Source organism: Triturus cristatus, chromosome 4_2, assembly GCF_964204655.1.
Source record: "Triturus cristatus chromosome 4_2, aTriCri1.1, whole genome shotgun sequence".
Lineage (NCBI taxonomy): Eukaryota > Metazoa > Chordata > Amphibia > Caudata > Salamandridae > Triturus > Triturus cristatus.
In genome coordinates, this window is record NC_140586.1 from 279,458,205 (window position 1) to 279,476,182 (window position 17,978).

At 44.5% G+C, this 17,978-nt stretch overlaps 1 protein-coding gene across 6 annotated transcripts in view; it reads left to right on the top strand.

Annotated features, from left to right (window-relative positions):
• Positions 1 to 17,978, top strand: part of PBX1 (PBX homeobox 1) — a 382,352-nt gene that overhangs the window by 260,212 nt on the left and 104,162 nt on the right. For all 6 annotated transcript variants that reach the window (XM_085601506.1, XM_085601507.1, XM_085601511.1 and 3 more), the window contains exon 4: positions 11,356 to 11,546. In XM_085601506.1, coding sequence (XP_085457632.1) covers positions 11,356 to 11,546 — 191 coding nt within the window. The remainder of the gene's footprint in view (positions 1 to 11,355; positions 11,547 to 17,978) is intronic.

The window sequence follows — 17,978 nt, forward strand, 5'->3', positions numbered from 1 at the left end:
TCACCAGCCAGCACACGTCCTGCCCCCCCCACCAAAGCAGGCAACAACCACCTCAGATGCATACTGCTCAACACCCGCTCCGTCCACAGGCATGCCGTCGAACTCAGGGACCTGCTCGACTCATTCTCCCCGGACGTGCTTTCCGGACAGAGACCTGGATGAACACCTCATCGGCACCCGACGTTGCCATAGCCATCCCGGATGGTTACAAGTTCACCCGCAGGGACTGCACCAACAGACCAGGAGGAGGAATCGCCATTGTGCACAGAAACACCCTCAGAATCTCAATCAACACCGAAGGCACCCTCAGCACCGCCGAACACCTGCACTTCCAGATCCACATCAATCCCAACACCACCCTCAGATGAACCCTCGTGTACAGACCCCCCGGACCCCGGCCACAGTTCATCGACTCATCACAGATGCCGTCAGCTCGCACGCCCTGGCCTCCACATACTACATCCTCCTCGGAGACCTGAACTTCCACCTCGAAACACCAATGACAGCAACTCCACCACACTACTGGAAAACCTTGTCAACCTTGGCCTCAAACAGCTCGTCACGACACCCACCCACTCCGCTGGACACACACTCGACCCCATTTTCTCCGCCAACAGTCACGTCACCTTCAGCCACACCACCAAACTCCACTGGACCGACCACCACTGCATCCACTTCTCCTACATGAAAACCACCACACACAACCAGCAGTAAAGAATCCCCCACCACAGCTGGAACAAGGTCACCGGAGACCAGCTAATCACCACCCTCGCCGGAGACCCACCAACCAACTATACCGACACCGACACAGCCACCCGCAACCTCAGGCAATGGATCGACGACTGCGCCAACACTCTCGCCCCGGTCAAGAAACCCTGAAACAGAGGCACCGAAAGAAGAGCCATCTGGTTCACCGCCAACCTCCAGACATCCAAGCAGACCTGCCGAAGACTAGAGAAGAAATGACGCCTTGAGCAAACACCGGACAACCATGCAGCCCTCAAGAACGCCAGCCGCAGACACTACCAACTCATTTGAATGGCCAAAAGGACCTCCTTCAAGGAACGCATCAACAACAATGCACACAACAGCAAAGAACTCTTCAACATCGTGAAGGAACACACCAACCCCAGCTCCAGCTCCAACGACATCCTGCCGTCACAAGACCTCTGCGACTCTCTAGCAACCTTTATCCACTACAAGATCGCAGACATCACGAAAGCTTCAACTCCCAGGCCTCTCCCACAGCTGCCGACACCCCAGACTCACTGCCCCCCAGTCACAACGGCCGCCTGACCTCCTGGAACCATGTCAACGACGAAGACACCATCAAGACCATGAACACCATCCACTCAGGATCACCATCAGACCCCTGCCCCATCACATCTTCAACAAAACGAACTCCATCATCGCACCCCATCTCCGTAAGATCTTCAACATCTCATTCGAGACCGCCACCTTCCCAGAAAGCTGGAAACACGCAGAGATCAACGCCCTACTCAAGAAACCTAAGGCAGATCCAAAGGACCTCAAGAACTTCCGGCCCATCTCCCTGCTCCCTTTACCGGGAAAAGTCATTGAGAAGATCGTCAACAGATAACTGACCCAATTCCTTGAAGAGAACAACACCCTGGACTCGTCCCAATCCGGATTCAGCAGCAACCACAGCACCAAAACTGCCCTCATAGCCTCCACCGACGACATCAGGACCTTGCTGGACAATGGCGAAACCGTGGCCCTCATCCTCCTGGACCTCTCGGCAGCCTTTGACACCGTTTGCCACCACACCCTTCGCACACGCCTCTACAATGCAGGTATCTGCGACAAAGCCCTGGACTGGATCACCTCCTTCCTCTCCGACAGAACCCAGAGAGTACACCTCCCCCATTCCGATCCGAAGCCACTAAGATCACCTGCGGCATACTCCAAGGATCATCTCTCAGCCTGACCCTCTTCAACGTCTTCTTGACACCGCTCGCCAACATCGTCCGATCGCACGACCTCAACATAGTCTCATACGCCGACAACACCCACATGATCCTCTCCATCACCAAAGACTCCGCCACCGCCAAAACCAACTTCCACGAAGGGATGAAGGCCATCGCCGAATGGATGAAGAGCAGTCGCCTGAAACTGAACTCGGACAAGACGGAGGTCCTCATCCTCAGCTCCACCCCCTCCGCCTGGGACGACTCCTGGTGGCCGGCTTCGCTGGGAATGGCGCCGACACCCACCAACCACGCACGCAACCTGGGTTCATCCTGGACTCCTCTCTGTCAATGACCCAACAAGTCAACGCCGTCTCTTCCTCCTGCTTTAACACCCTCTGCATGCTTCGCAAGATCTTAAGATGGATCCCCACAGGAACCAGAAGAACAGTCACCCAGGCCCTCGTCACCAGCAGACTGGCCTACGGCAATGCCCTCTACGCGGGAACCACGGCCAAACTCCAGAAGAGACTCCAACGCATACAGAACGCCTCTGCACGCCTCATCCTCGACATCCCCCGCCACAGTCACATCACCACCCACCTGAGGAACCTGCACTGGCCTCTCATCAACAAGAGGATCACCTTCAAGCTCCTCACCCACGCTCACAAAGCACACCACGACGCCAGAAGAGCATACCTCAACAAGCGACTCACCTTCTACACCCCCAACCGCCAGCTCCGCTCCGCTGACCTCGCCCTCGCCACCGTCCCACGCATCCACCGAACAACCACCGGCGGCAGATCCTTCTTCCACCTTGCCGCCAAGACATGGAACACCCTCCCCATCCACCTACGACAAACCCAGGACCTGCTGACTATCAGGAGACTCCTCAAGACCTGGCTGTTCGATCAGTAGCTGCTCCCCCCCCTGCCCCCCCCCTCAGCGCCTTGATTCATATAAAATGATGGTACCTGAGTTGGTTCCGTATTAGCAGTGGGAATATTTTTCTCTCATTGGGCCATCAAAGCCGAAATCTTACTTAGCACGATTTAATTCCCTTGTGCTCCATGGTTTATGTAAATTACTTATATGCACTCAAACTGGCCTTTCTGATGCCAGAGTCATTCTATTTTTTTGTCACGCAAGTTGGTTGTTTCGCAGCATTTCCTGCCAACTGCATGGTCATTGCTGTGAATATCATGATTGTTGGTGCTGTGTTTGTCTCATAAGTGATTTTGTTCTTTATTCTAAATGCTAGGATCATTGCTTAGGATGCTAACTCTACATTTGTTTGAGTGCTGCTGTTACTGTAGCGTTTGATGTGGTTGCTGTATAAACAGTGGCATTTGCTGCATGGGTGTTCTTTTTAGTCAATGTTCTGTGATCTTGTTTGTGGATCTGTTGACGTTTGCTCTGAATGCACTGGTCTTCAGGTATATTGGGGTTTGTTATATACAAGAGAGTGTTTGCTCTGACACTAGTGCCTTTGCTCCAGGTCATCCAGGTTAATGTTCGTTCCTGTTGACTTTACCAGGGTGCTATTTTGATTGCAGTGGATACAATTATCTGGCACGTTTGCTGTATATGTCCTTGCATTTCCCTTTTGAAACCTGTTCTGTGGTATATGCTTTTTGTGTTATGATCCTTATTTCTGGTTTAGTGGTGTTGAAACATGTTCCCATGATTTATCCATGTTTATTTTCCATTAACGGGAGTGTTCTGGTGTTTTCTGTGACTGCTACCACTGCTGTGCTTTTGTTGTTTTTGCAATAATGTGTTATATATTTCCCATGGCCTGTACTCTGTTTTTCATTGGTGTTGCACTATTGATACAGTTGCTATATATTGTGGAAGGTTGATATTAGATTTCTTGAAGATTCAATGATATTTAACGTTGATGCAGGGGGATTTCTTGCATTTGATTTTGCTCTAAATATGGAGGCATTTTCTATGTGTGAGTTATACTCTTTGTTCTTATTGCTGTTGCCATTGCTGCATAGCCATGATAGCTGTTCTTTGCTTTGTACTTGTCATATCTGTTGTTGGCGGTGTACTCTTTGTAAAAGAGAGGTGAATAACTGTCCCTTATGTGTATAATATCCACAGATCCAGGAAGGTAATGCGATCTTTGCTGAAGTTCTTTATGAATTGTATGTCTGCATACAGAGCGCTATGTATTGTCTGCGTATATTTTCCACTGAGTTAACTGAAAGATGATTGAGACACACACACACTCACAAATTCACACTCTCACACACACACACTCTCACACACACCCTCTCTCACACACACGCTCTCTCACACACACTATCTCTCTCTCTCTCTTTCATATGTGGCAATGGAAAGACTTGTCTACTGTGGGCCATAGGAAAACCTCATTCACTTGAATGTAAAATTCTTCCTTCTGTAAGAGCATTGTGCAATCTATTTTAACTTGTGTAGTATAAACAAATTAGAGATATAATGGGGCTCTCCCGTTTGTACCCAAATGTTTCTCGTAACTTTAATACTTCCTCTTGCAGTATTGTAGTATTTAAGTACTCAACATCTGTGGTTACTGTTATTTGTGTACCAGGGTCAAAGAGGAATCCTTCCACAATGTTGATCATGTCCATTCTATTGCTGATATATGCTTTGGTATCCTACACAAAATGGTCCCACTACTCTAGATTATACATTGAGCAGGTAGAGTAGCTGCACTTTTGTGTATGTTATGCAGAGCGTATACGACTGGTACGCAGAGATGCTGGCGGAAGTAGAAATTCATACTGTTTTGGGTATAAACATCCTAACTTTATCTGTTTCTGAAGTATGTGTCTGCAATTGTTGAGTGGTGTCTGCCTGTTAGTTCTTGAGAAGTGTGGTACTGTTTTGCACTCTCTGTGTATCTTTGTCCAGTGCCCCTCTTTATCTACTAATTTTACTGTAATGGCTTAATTGTTTATCTCAGTCTGTATAGTATTAAAAGGTTCTTATCTCTATGCTTCTCTTAATGTACATTCTTTCTCCCTTGATTTTTCTCTCCCTGTAAAGACTGTGTTCTTTAATGTTAAAAGGTTTGAGGACTCTGTTGTATAAATTTCATTTGCCGCTATACACCTATCACGTTTACTTCAACATACTCTGCTTTATCACTAATGTATACTTTAAGCGTAAGGTTGCGTATAAATTCAAGTATTTCAAGTCCCGCTTTCGTAAAGTCAGAGTACGTCTCAGAATGCTTAAGAGCAGTTTTTGCCAAGATTTGCTTCTGGCACCTGATATCTTACTCTATCTGAACACTGTTAAGAGATTTTCATTTCCATTACAGTTGCCAAAATTGCTCACCAAAATCATCTAAAAAGCAGTCTAAAGTCACCTGGCTCCCTTTGGTCCCCTTTCTGCAATATGTCCAAGGCAGATGCTAACCTTCAAACTAATGAAAAGTTGTCAGATCACCTGTTCTGCAAACTAAAGTACAACCTTAAAATAAAACTTTAAATAAATGAAGCAACTACTGTACACAGACCCGCACACCCGTCAGTTCATAGGAACACAGCCACGTCTGATACCTGCAGGCCTCCTAGTAACATTAAGTACCACGGAAATTCGGAAACCCGCAGTTGTGCTGGTGGGACACCTTGTCCAGCTTTTTAATTGCTCTCTCAGGACTGGTGTGGTTCCTCATGCCTGGAAGATGTTAATCCACAATAGACCCTTCTGATCCCAGCAATTGTAGACCCTTCTCTCTCTTGCTTTACTTGTCCGGAGGGCAAGATGGCGGTCGCTTGAGGCTGCAGCGTCCGGTAACCAGAGCAGTGCCGGCATGAAAAAGCTGAGACAGATGCTGTGCAGTGTAGAATGATCGAATGGCTCCGATCCCTTCTGGAGGACATCCCACCGAGGGCAAATATTTAATACTAAGGTTGGCAACGCTTATAGGACTCTCCGTTCTACGCTACTGGGGTAGAACGCAAGAAGCACCAGTAACCCACCTGGAAGCTGGTCCGAGTGCCCGGATGGCTCCGAAGGGGTCGGCCGCGGCTGCTGCAGCGAAGGCGAGAGCGGCAAGACTCGCACAGCGGGAGAATGCTGAGGTGGGAGGAAAGACGGCAAGATCCCCCGACGAGGTGCGCGATGCCCCTACAGCTCCCAAAGCAGCAGGACGCGGAAACGCTACTCGGCCTAGGGAGGGCGGCGCAAGGACTGGTCCTACAGTGGCCGAGCTGTTCCGGAGAGCTCCGCTTCCGGGTCAGGAAAGGAAGATCGGTGAATGCGGGAAAGCAGCTCCAGCCGCAGCTGATTCACCTGTAGTGGTGCTGGCGTTGGGGACAGAGACGGAAGCCGAAAATGGGGGGAGCCAGCAGCTTCATCCCCGCTCTCAGTGTCAGATGGGATGAGTGAGGCTGCCATTACTCGTGATGCTCCTGACGCTCCTGATGTTCCCAGTGTGGCTGCGGCTCTTGACAGGTCAGGGGCAGAGGAAGATACGACTGTCTCGGTTCTTTCCTCCCTTGGGAAAGGTGTCAATGGTGGGTGTTTAGAGGTAGAGACCCAACGTAACATGATAGCTAGAATTGTTTCGGATGGCCCGCTGAATCTCACACACGCTCATGAGAATGAGAATGAGAATATAGAGAGCTTAGAGAGTGGTGCTGAGCTAGATACCGAGCTAGATCCCAGCGATTTTTTTTCCCTCTCGGATGGGGGGGGGGCGGTCAGATGAATCTGCCTCATGCACCACCAACGAAAGCGGGTCTGAGGAAAGGGACAGAGATACTGAGGTTAACTCAAAAACGATTTTGAAAAAGAAAAAAACTCATTCAGGTTTGAGAGATCTAGCATGGGATTACTCACCCACTAGCCAACTAATAGCCCCTTGCCCTGCTCCTACTTCTCAACAACAATCCGACTCCACAATTCATATAGACCCTGCACCTTCGGCCCTCAAAACCATCCTACAAGCTATTGCCGTACTTGTCCAAGTTACTGGAAAAATGGATGTTCATCCAGCTTGAAAATTTTGTGCATCCCATGAAATATCTCAGTTTTGGACGACCTCCGCGGACTAACGGATGCAGAAGGGGCGGGAGCCTTGGTGCTCCTAGACCTCTCTGCAGGCTTTGAAACCATTGACCACAACAGCCTTCATGCAATGCTGAAAGAGTGAGTTGTCCTTTGTCATTCATTAGCTTGGTGAAGAGACTTTTTAACCCTTTCGCTAGCAGGCAGTCATACTTCTGGTATATACCTCTAAACCAACAAAAAGTGAAATAAGAAGTACCACAGGGCTCGATTTTGTCCCACCCCACACTTTTTAATATTTTAAAAAGACCACTGGCATACCTGTTTCATCAAATAAACGTAAGATTTTACCTGTTCGCCAATGACTCAATTATTCATTCGAACAACCCCTCAGATGACAGAGGCTACCCTTCACTACAATTGTTTGCTTCTAACTCAGTGGTGGATGAACAACAATTTTCTAAAATTAAATCACCGTAAAATGGAGGTTATGTTAACCTCCTCTGAAATACAGATAAAAGATCTTTATAGGACTTCATCTATTGGCCCCCTCCCATTGCTGCCTTACAAGTCCTTAACCTTGGTATTCATATTCATTCAAACCTCAGACTTAACTTACTTCCAAGGCGTCTAAACCATGTTTCTTTCAAGGAAGAACTTTGAATGAAATCCTCCCTTTTTTAAATGGGGATCTTGGGGCCATATGTACAAACCCTTATTGTGGTCGGAAACTGTTTGATCAGGCCGTTTCCGACCGCCATAATGCTTTACATATGTACAAAAGACAAATTATGATTCGGTAACTTGTTACTGAATTGCAATTTCGTTTAGTGAGTCATTATTTGGAAGGAGAGTGTTTAAGGCGTCTCTTCAAATGGCAAATTGCATTGCTATGTATGAATACTTTGCAAGTGAATTACGGTCGCAAAGCATTCATTTTTTACTAAATACTAAAAGGTAGTGGTAACCATTCGCATAAGCAACCTCTTCCCCTTTGAGAATGTAAAAAACATATATATCTTAACAGCAGGCAGTGAACCCCTTCGACCACTGCCTACTCTTCAAAAAGAAAACTTAAAAGTTTCATTTTTTCTTTTTAAACACATCCCGTTTTCCTTTTAAGGAAAATGGGTTCGATTTTTTTTTTGGAAAGATGATTAAAAAGCAATCACAGGCATGGTGGTCTGCTGACCCCAGCAGGCCACCATCCCTGTGATGGGTATTATTCCTAATGGGTCGCAAATTGAGACCTGCCTTATTAATACTCACAAAGTAGGTCAATTTGAGGTCCATTAGGGAATCGCTGTTGAAAACTTGTGTTTTCTTACATTATGAGATGGCAATTCCTAAATGTTGTACATGTGGCCCTAAGTGCTCCAGCTGTCACCACAGTGGTCCAAACCCTATAGTAAGACAGGAATGCTGCACTGCTGAATGTGCCCCAAAACATAATTTTTGGGATCCGACTTATTCAAAATGCAGCTGCCAGACTGCTTTGTGGCATTAAGAGGTATGGTTTTACCTCTGCAACTTTGAGAGCACTACACTGGCCACCAGTACATGAACAAAAAGCCTTCAGATCTCCAAGCATCGTTCACTTAGCCATCTTCACGAAAAAAAACACCATTCCTGGTAGAAATATTCCATCAATACAAGCTCTCAAAGGGCACTGCTCCTAAAATAAAATTTTCCTGCACATTCATAAACTTAGAACAAAGACCTTTGATGATAATCCTTTATGCATTGTCGTGTCTGTATTTTAGAATTTATTGCAGGAATATCTAGGGAGTCAGCCATCTTTTCTTATATTGGGGAGAGTGCTAAAAACCTTTTAATTCACTCTCTTCCACTCTATTCCAGTATAACAGGCTACTTGTTCCTACTTCTTCAGCGCCAAGAAACTTTGGTGATCGAACTCTAAACAAGTAACGATAACCATTACACATACAGCAAAATAACTTTTCCCCCCTTCCAAGCCAGCAAAGAACTTTGACCTAGGTGCCAGTCAACAAACAGCACAGGTACAACAGAAGTCCACTTTCAGTGGCTATAGTGTCAATATTAACCCCCACGAATTCCAATTCCTCCACTGGAGGAAAAGTCGAGAGACATATAAATATTCATTATCTAATTGAGGCCCGATCTGTAATAATTTAATCAGTCACAGATGACAGAAACATGATTCATTTCCCATCCCCTCCATGCTAAACACCTTTGACATTGAATCATAAATGTTCCTATCTGGTAGATCTGGACAGTGCAGAAGGGCCGGATTGGCTCACAGGGCAACTGGGCAGTGCCCGATTGGCTGCTCTGATAGGTCAGTGTGTGGGCCCGTTTTTTGTCTGTTTGTGAGCCTGTTTTGTGGTCTGATTCTCTGATATTAAAATAAAAATTGCCTGCAGCAAGCTGAAATCAATACAGGCCTCTATGTCTTTAAAAATACTTATACAGAGTGTCTTTCCAGGTTTAAAGCTGCCCCAATTTGTAAACATGGGGCACTTTTTAAGCTATCTTATTCATGAGGGCTACTTTTATTTTGGTGCTTTGTGTGCTACTCTTGTCTTTCTTTAACTAGCAGCTTTTCTGGGTGTCTCTTGTTTCTTTGGGAACTATGTGTTTCAGCCCCTGATGTATGAAGAGCTTATCCAAGTTTGTGGGGCTCTAAACTGAAACAATGTGTTGTTGCTTGCTGTGTGTATTTGTAATTTTAGTTGTCTATTGTTCTACGTTGAGCAGCAGTGTGTGCGTGCTAGTTCTTCTGTACCGAAAATAGTGGGGAAAACTTCAGTACTTCTTTTTCTGTTGGGCCAGTGCTCCACTTGGTTTGGTCTTTTGTGTATGCTTCGCCGAGGTTTCACTACAATTAAGGAAAATTAGTTTAATAACTGTTGAATATTCATTTCCAATGTTTTGTCTGGAGTTTCAGAGATGGAGCTGTTGTCTTCTGGCATGGACTGCATGAATGACTTTTTCTTGCAAGCATTTCATGTCCTAGGTAAAATTTCAGAGGAGCTAAATGTTATTGTGAAATCCTATTCACCATTTCATTTGAAGGCTTTTTGTAATTGAACAATTTAGGCCAATATTTATCTTGTATTTGTTCAGTGAATGAATGTATTTTTAGATTTTTTATGAGATGCACACCCAAATCCAACCTTTTACCCCAAACCGAGCAATTTGACCCTGTTCTCCTACCATACCCTGATCATTTCGAAGGTGCAACTCCTGTGTTGACATGGTACGCAACTTAAACAAGTAACGGTTTCTCAGGGTCCTTCATCTTATTTCAGTCTCAACCAAATCTGGACTGCCTTCCCCCTGTAATTCAGTCGTCACGCCATTTCAGGATGAGTTTGGGTCTTGTGCCTCCAAACATTTTAATGAAAAGTCCCAGCATCCCAGCAATGGGCCATCCCACGTGGGCCAGTCAACATTTACTAGTGTGGCTGAGCTGCGGCCGAGTGGGTTATGGGGTAGGATGTTGACCTGTTGTGATTTTACAAGGTCTTGTTTGGCAGGAAGAATGGTGGTAGGAGAGCTCATAGCAAGAGGCGCATATGCTGCTCTCAGAAGCCGAAGTGGCTAAAAAACCCAGACACTCTGCCCTTCGCTTCTGGTCGTTCACCCCTCACATGTGGAATGAAAGTTTAGGGGTAAACGAAGAGGGAGACCCGCTTGCTTCTCATTTTTATGCTTTCTCCAATCTTGATTCATAGGAACTTCCCTTGATTTCCCCCACCTCACCAGGATCTCAAAAGTGACATAGATTACGGCCAAAATCGGGGACCTGCTACAAACTGGGAGGAAACGTTAGAATTGTCCCTGATAATTGTGGAAAAAAGGAAAAAGCTCAACTCTCGTTGACCCTTGTTTTGAACCAATTATAATCTTGAGGCCTTACCAAGGCAAGCAATGTAACATTCAGATGTTATGTGTAATCAGGCTTTGTTGTAAAATTGAGGGGGAGCAACGAAACTTTGTTATTGTAAATAAAACAATTTTAAATGAGAGAAAGGAGTCACAGAGATAATCATAGTTGGAGGAAATTCTGAGTAAATACAGAAAACAAATAGGTTCCTCAGATGCTACAATAGGTTTGAAGAAAAAAAAGTTGACAAGTCCATTGTTTTTCTTTCAGTTGTCATTTTGTTTGTCAGTGTGTGATGGAACAGCATGCAGAAGCCTGTGGGAGTACTTTGTTCCTTTGTCTTATTTACAGTTTGACAGGCGGTAACTCCCTGCATAAACGTGGTGGATCTCCTTTTGCTGTATTACAAGTGCATTGAGTAAGTTGCGACATCCGCCACATTCGTGATGGAGTACCGAGCCTACCAAACTCTAAATAAGGTCACTTATGTAACAAGTGTTTGTCCACATTGGATGTCATCGCTTCAATAGACTTCCTTTTTCATTCCAGGCTTGCAATGAGTTCACCACGCATGTCATGAACCTGCTGCGTGAGCAAAGTAGGACCCGGCCTATTTCACCAAAGGAGATTGAGAGGATGGTCGGCATTATTCATCGTAAATTCAGTTCCATCCAGATGCAGCTAAAACAAAGCACATGTGAAGCTGTCATGATACTGCGCTCTCGATTCCTGGACGCACGGTGAGTACCACACATACATCCTTTGGCCGCTTTCTAATGTCAAGTTGTGGCTGTCTTACCACCAATGTGGCATCCTAATGGCTTTAAGTATAACTAAATGCAGTCTTTGTACCATCATATACAGAAACTTCCATCACCGTTAATACATATCTCAGCATCTTGTCTTCAACAATTGTCATCTTGTTGTGCATATCTTCTAACATCATGTGCTACAGACTACCAGAGGATGCCATGATTAGGACAGAATGACAGATATGCTACTCACACATGATCTCTGAAGAAATGCCTCCCCAGAAGGGAGATTAAAATTCTTTCTTCAAAAGTTTAATACAAGCTCTGTTTTGAAGGATATTCTTATTTATTAGTCTTTGAAAGCAGTCTGAGAAGGTGCACAGCCATCGGAATGTTCATCACACAGATCTCTAAGACCTAGTTTAGGAATATTTCAGAGAGACTCTATAAATGTTTATGAACTCCACTTATGAATAAAAAATCAGCCCCAAAGAACATGAATATTTAATCAGTTAGTGGATCTAGAGTTAAGGAAGGGGAGACAGATACAGCTGTATTTCCTCTGTGATTTCTACATAAAACTAACCATAGAAATGGCAATAGCAGACACATTCATTAGTCAGACATGATGCACAGCTTGTGAATCGATTACGGAGACAGGCTATTGTTAGAGGAAAATATCATTATTAGGTCGAACCTACCAGACAGCAGCGCAAGCCCTCTCGTTGCAAACGACCTGTTGTCAGCTTACCACATGCTTACAGTGGGCTGACAGCCCACCCTTTGCTTGCTGTTGGTTGACTTTGTTGTCACTCTCATTTCCTTGCTTCTTATTTGATATCTTGCTTAGTCTATCTTATGTGTGTCATACTCCTGCAGAATAGCCTCTTTACTTCTCTCGCCCCCTCCTTTCACTGTTGCTCACTTTCATCCTTCTGTTTTTCTCCCCTTCCCTGCTCTGTCTCGTTGTTTTGCTTTAGCTCTCCATTAGAGTGCATTTGTAATCTAGATGTATCCCTCATGTGGTTCTCTCGCCTCTCCCACTCACTGTTGCTCTTTCATACATTTGCTTTTCGTCCCTTGCACTGCTTTGTCCTATTATTTTTTTTGCTTAAGCACTGGAGCTGCTTTTCCGGCTGTCTCCTTTGTTTGCTTCTCTCCCTTTCCCACTCTATGTTGCTCTCTCTTTTCCATGCTCATCTCTCCCCTCCTCGTAGCTCTCTCTCATACAAGTGCTTTTCTCCTCCCAATTTGCGCTCCATGTTGCTCTCCCTTGCTCGTGCTTCAGTGGTGTTCGCTCCCTCTTGTGTTTCCCCCCCACGAGTGCTGCTTTTCCCCTTCCTTCCCCAACTCCCTCCTCGGTTACACCTCCCCCAACACCAACAGTCCTTTTTTTGAAAATAAAAATGTTTAAACTAAAAAAAAAACATATTTTTTTTAATTTACTGATCCCAGTGATGTTCTCCATTTTAAATAAAGAAATAAAAAATGAAAGCAAATACCCCCAACTTAATTATGATGGTGCGTGCATGTGTTCTGATGAATGCCCTTATCAGTGAAATGACAACACCGCCATTGTGCCTTTTTTCATTTTTAATTTGACAATCCTGTACAGCGTGTCGAGGATGTACAGCACTGCTGGAAGCAATTGGTAAAGCCAATATGTTCCAAAGGAGAAACCTATAGGCTTAGTCAATGCATGTTCTTATAGTGATCTCAGCAGATTGTCAGAAGTATCTCCAGAGATTTATTTTGTCACAGGAAGGTGGGGGTTGGGGAGTGCTGGTCAATTGCAAGAAGCTTTTATCTGGCAAAAAAGCCTGGCAGATATTGGTAATCTACCCGATGATAATGAGATCTGTTGGATATAGACAATTAAGTATTTACTGGAAATATTTAGATGCTGTACCATTATAATGCAGAGAGAAACTGTCTAATTCTGACATATTCCAAGACGGGCTCAACCACGCTCATGAAACTTGTAGCCACATCACAGAAAAAAAAAGCTACGTTTGCCCATAGATCAACTCTGGTCACAGATGCCGCAGCGCTGTAACATTTATTTGCATCAAACTTGGCATGAAGTTAAAGCTTAAGCTTAGGAAGTGGACCCATAGATAGCTCAAAGAGACAAATTTCAATTTGAACTTCAAATCGTGATGGAAACAAACATTCTTTACCATGGAGGGTGGTGAGTTGAGCACAACTGACACCCAGTTACGACCGGAGTTATCTCGTTTAGGATATGTACACCCTGTTTCACAGTCTAAATTTGGACACAGCATCATCAAACCCAACTTTAGGTCTGCAAACTAATATGCAACTTTATTATTTTATTGTCTGTCCTGACTGCTACATATTAGCATTGTGTGTTTTTAATAGAAAAGTGGTTTTTGGATTTCTAACAAATTTGGCCACATTTCATGATCGTACATGAAACTTATCTAAAGTAAAATATATGTTTGTTTGATCATATGAAGTCTCACACATAGATTGGTCAAGGTGTGGACGGATGTCCTGTCCGCTGTGTTACAAGTGCTATAGGATACAATGCACTTGTAATACAGTGGATGAGATGTCCAACCTGTTTATGAGTAGCCCGTCCGCCGAAATCTAAATCAGATCCTAAATGTGTTAAGCAGCAACATCCACCATGGGGACACTTAGGGGCTGATTTAGATCTTGGCAGGACTACTGTTGTCCTGTGGCTGTTTCAAGTACTCCGCCAAGCTGAGGGCGGTCCGTCCATCATATTTAGATGTTGCGGCAATAGACAGAAGACCGCGAGTTTGCGCCAAGTCGATTTTTGTTCCCATTGTGGTGGTGGTGTCCTGCAGCTGTTTGCTAATGTAGTGAGTTCCTAGTGGAGTGGGTACTGGTAAGGACAACCAATTATTGTGTCCATACACATACGTGTCATGTTTGCATGAAAAACATATGTAGGCAGTGTGTTATGTCCCTTTGTGCTACTTATTGCATGCCACTCACACAACATACACTTTTGAACGCCTACTCACAGGCACCACTAGCATAACACTCTCAAGCATCACAACAACAAATATTTGTGTCAATACAGGTGTGTTTAATTTTCCTTGAAAAGTAGGAAAATGAACACTACTGCATTACACCTAATAACAAAATAGCGGGTAAGAGTAATGCAGAAATACACAAGGCTACAACAATTGTCAGCACATGATCCATAGTAGGACAACTGTGCAAGTAGCTTACCTTCAATCTCTGAATCGTTTGGCATTGTGGTGGAGTGGGACCAGCAAAGTAGGGACCTGAATGATGGGGTACATGATGGAAACGGAAGCAAGAAGCAGGAAAAAAGGTACGTTTTTACCTCATTTCCTTTGATTCCACCAACTCAAAGTAGGAGGGATTCCCACCACAGTTGCCTCAACGGAAAGGCACATCTTAAACAGCTCGGCAGGACTCTTGGCTGGAGTCCCGTCGCCAGACCCTCATCTGCCTATGGCGCCATCGACGTGGGCAAAGATTCCTGGCAGAGGCAGCGGGACTGTGGTGGTCTTTCTCCCAGCGGGACTGTGGCGGTCTTTCTCCCATGGACATGCCAACTTCTAAATCTGGTGGACAAACTGCCAAGTCGGCGGGTGGTGAATCTGGCGAAAAAGCGACAGTGGGACCTTTACCAAAGACTGTACAGAAGTGTGAGGGAGTTCGATTCCCAAATATGTACTCCATTAATTTTCAAGAAACCTGGCGACAAAATGCTATGTGGCCTATGTGCATATAGCAAAAATCTGGTTGTAAATAAAATGGCAGAACTATGATTAAACCCTAACCTTTGAGCTTCAGTCTGCAATCACTTTGATTTCATTTTTGTTCTTGTAAGTATGGCATTTATCCCTAGGGTTACCTTGATGCTATAGGAATGTATAAAGAACTACACTGAACATCTAAAACCCAAATGATCTGGACATCTAACAAATTGAATGATCAGAATAAAAACAGCATCAAGGATTTTCTAAAATCTAGGTGGTTGTGGAAAGAATAAATATCGATCAGCAGGTTTTTCCATAGCTTAGTAACTAAGGACCTGTTTTATATTTCGGTGGACAAGATACTCGGTCAAAAATGTGACACATATATCGTCTGTCATATTACAAGTGCCATAGGATATAATGCACTTGTAATATGACGAACGACATATCCGACACATTTGTGATGGAGTATCGCATCCGCCGAAATCGAATTCAGAACCTAAATGCGTTAAGGAGCAACTTCCATGCTGGGGACACTTTATCTTTAAACATAATAGCAAAATAGCTTCGACATTCAAGAAAACTGGTAGTTCTATAGGAGGAGAAGTGATCAAACAGACAGAATTGGTCAGGGCTATAGAAAATGTTGTGCATCTGGCAAAGAACCTTAAAATGATTCCTTAAATGCACTGAAATCAATGATGTTCTCCGGGCACAGCAGCAACATGATCAAATTACTTAAGTGGCTTATCTTGCAGGGTGCAAAGTTCTAGGTCCTCCACAGTTTAAGTGCTACGTTCCTGGGGAGCCCAAGTGAAAAGTATTTCAATAGTCAATTTGGAAAAGGACCGAGGGTCAGAGAGAGAGCACTAAAGTTGGAGGTGGAAGCATCTTTGATTTGACCTTTGAAAACAAAGCTCCTCGTCCAGGAGTACTCCCAGCGATGTCACCTAAGTTACTAGTTATCTTATGGACCGTTCAAGTTCTAGTCCACTTCCTGCTTTCATGGTACGCTATCCGCGAATTAAAGAGATCCATGATGGTCATATGAACATCAATGGAAGCAACAGAATCTTTAAAGTTGACTCATATGTCATCATCATTTTAGTTGTGATAACATACTTAAGTCATTGTTTGATTCCGGCTTGCTCAATATTGCAGCCTAGGGAAAGTGTTGCATCAAAACCTAAAATAAGTCTTCTCCTCCTTTCTAAAAACAAATCTTATTAGTCAGAGGGATAGCTATTTTCCATGATGTACGCATTACTTTCAGGGCCGGACTGGAAACTTAAAACAGCCCTGGCAACAATTAAAAATTCAGCCCCCATGGGCAGACATGCTAATGCGCTAGAACAAGAGCGACTCTTTCAAGTTGGGCCGGGATCGGTAATGAGCACCACCATTCCTAGAGGCTCAAACCGGCCTCCAAGTGTCAATACCAGCCTCCTGGTGCTCAAACCTGCTGGGGAATTTCCCGCTTGCCCAGCTGGCCAGTGCGGCCTTAATTACATTTTGGCTTTTATGAATTCATTACAATAAATATTCTTGTTTTGCTGCCAGTTTGCCATCTGTCTAGGATTTTTACCTCCTTAAGGAATACTAAAAGTAAGTGTGAACCAAGGTCCTCTCAGTTCAGCACGTATTTGGGCTTCTCTTAGTAACATTCACAGATCATTAGAGAAAGGTACTGTGCTATAAAGCACAGTGGACATAAGGGTTGCAGATTCAAATCAGCACTGCCAAATTAAATAAATTGACTAAGTTAATTCAACTTTATGTATGGGAAGGGGAAATAGAGGACTTCGGAAGCAGACTGAATGACTGACACACTTGTAAAGAATTGATCATTTTGAAAAGTTCTGTCTCTTCTGGTGAACTTTCTTGGTGCCTGCAGCTCAATGGTTCTCTGGCCTCACAATGACAAACACATTAAGAAGGCAGATGGGCCAGTGACGAGCCATCTAACAGTAGAAGATATCTGTAAACAAAAGATACTACTGAAGGAAGACACAAGAGGCACCTAACACGGATTGCTGGAAGGCAGCTGAAGCCAAGCACCTAATCCATATGTGGAAGAGTTACTATTACCTTCTTCACTGATGCCTCTTCTGGAATAATAGCACATATGGTTTAGGCATACACTCTTGGGCCGAGGGAAACCTTCCTGGTTCACTCCTGTTGTCCAGGGCTAGAAGCATAGTGGTTTCCAGACAATTTCTGTCTTCAAGTTAGTGTTGTGGTTTCTTCTCAGTTGTAGAGGGTGTTCTCTGACGTGGCTAGAAGCAATGCTTGTGCCGTATCTGAATCTTCTTTGAACTTCTTATGGGGTGTACCATAGGAAAGTCAAAACATCAGTGGGGCCTTGAGGCGAAACACTTCAGAAACTAGTACCATCACTGCTAAAAGTAACAGTGTACAGCCAACAAAGAGACGCATGATCTTCTCCTCTTGGTGGCCACTGCTGCTGCTTTGCAACTACTGCAGCCTTGAGGGAACCTGAGAGAAGTCCATTGATGATGGGTGTGAAGCAGAGTTAGGCCGGGGCCAAAAACTAGCCACAGGCAGCAAAACTAAAACTGTTACTGTCACCAATTATTATACCAAACTTTTTGCCACATTCAGTTTGGAGTACTTGTGAGGAGCTAGTCCAGGATTTTTTGGGGCAAGTGGTGCATTTTAACGTTGTGCAAAA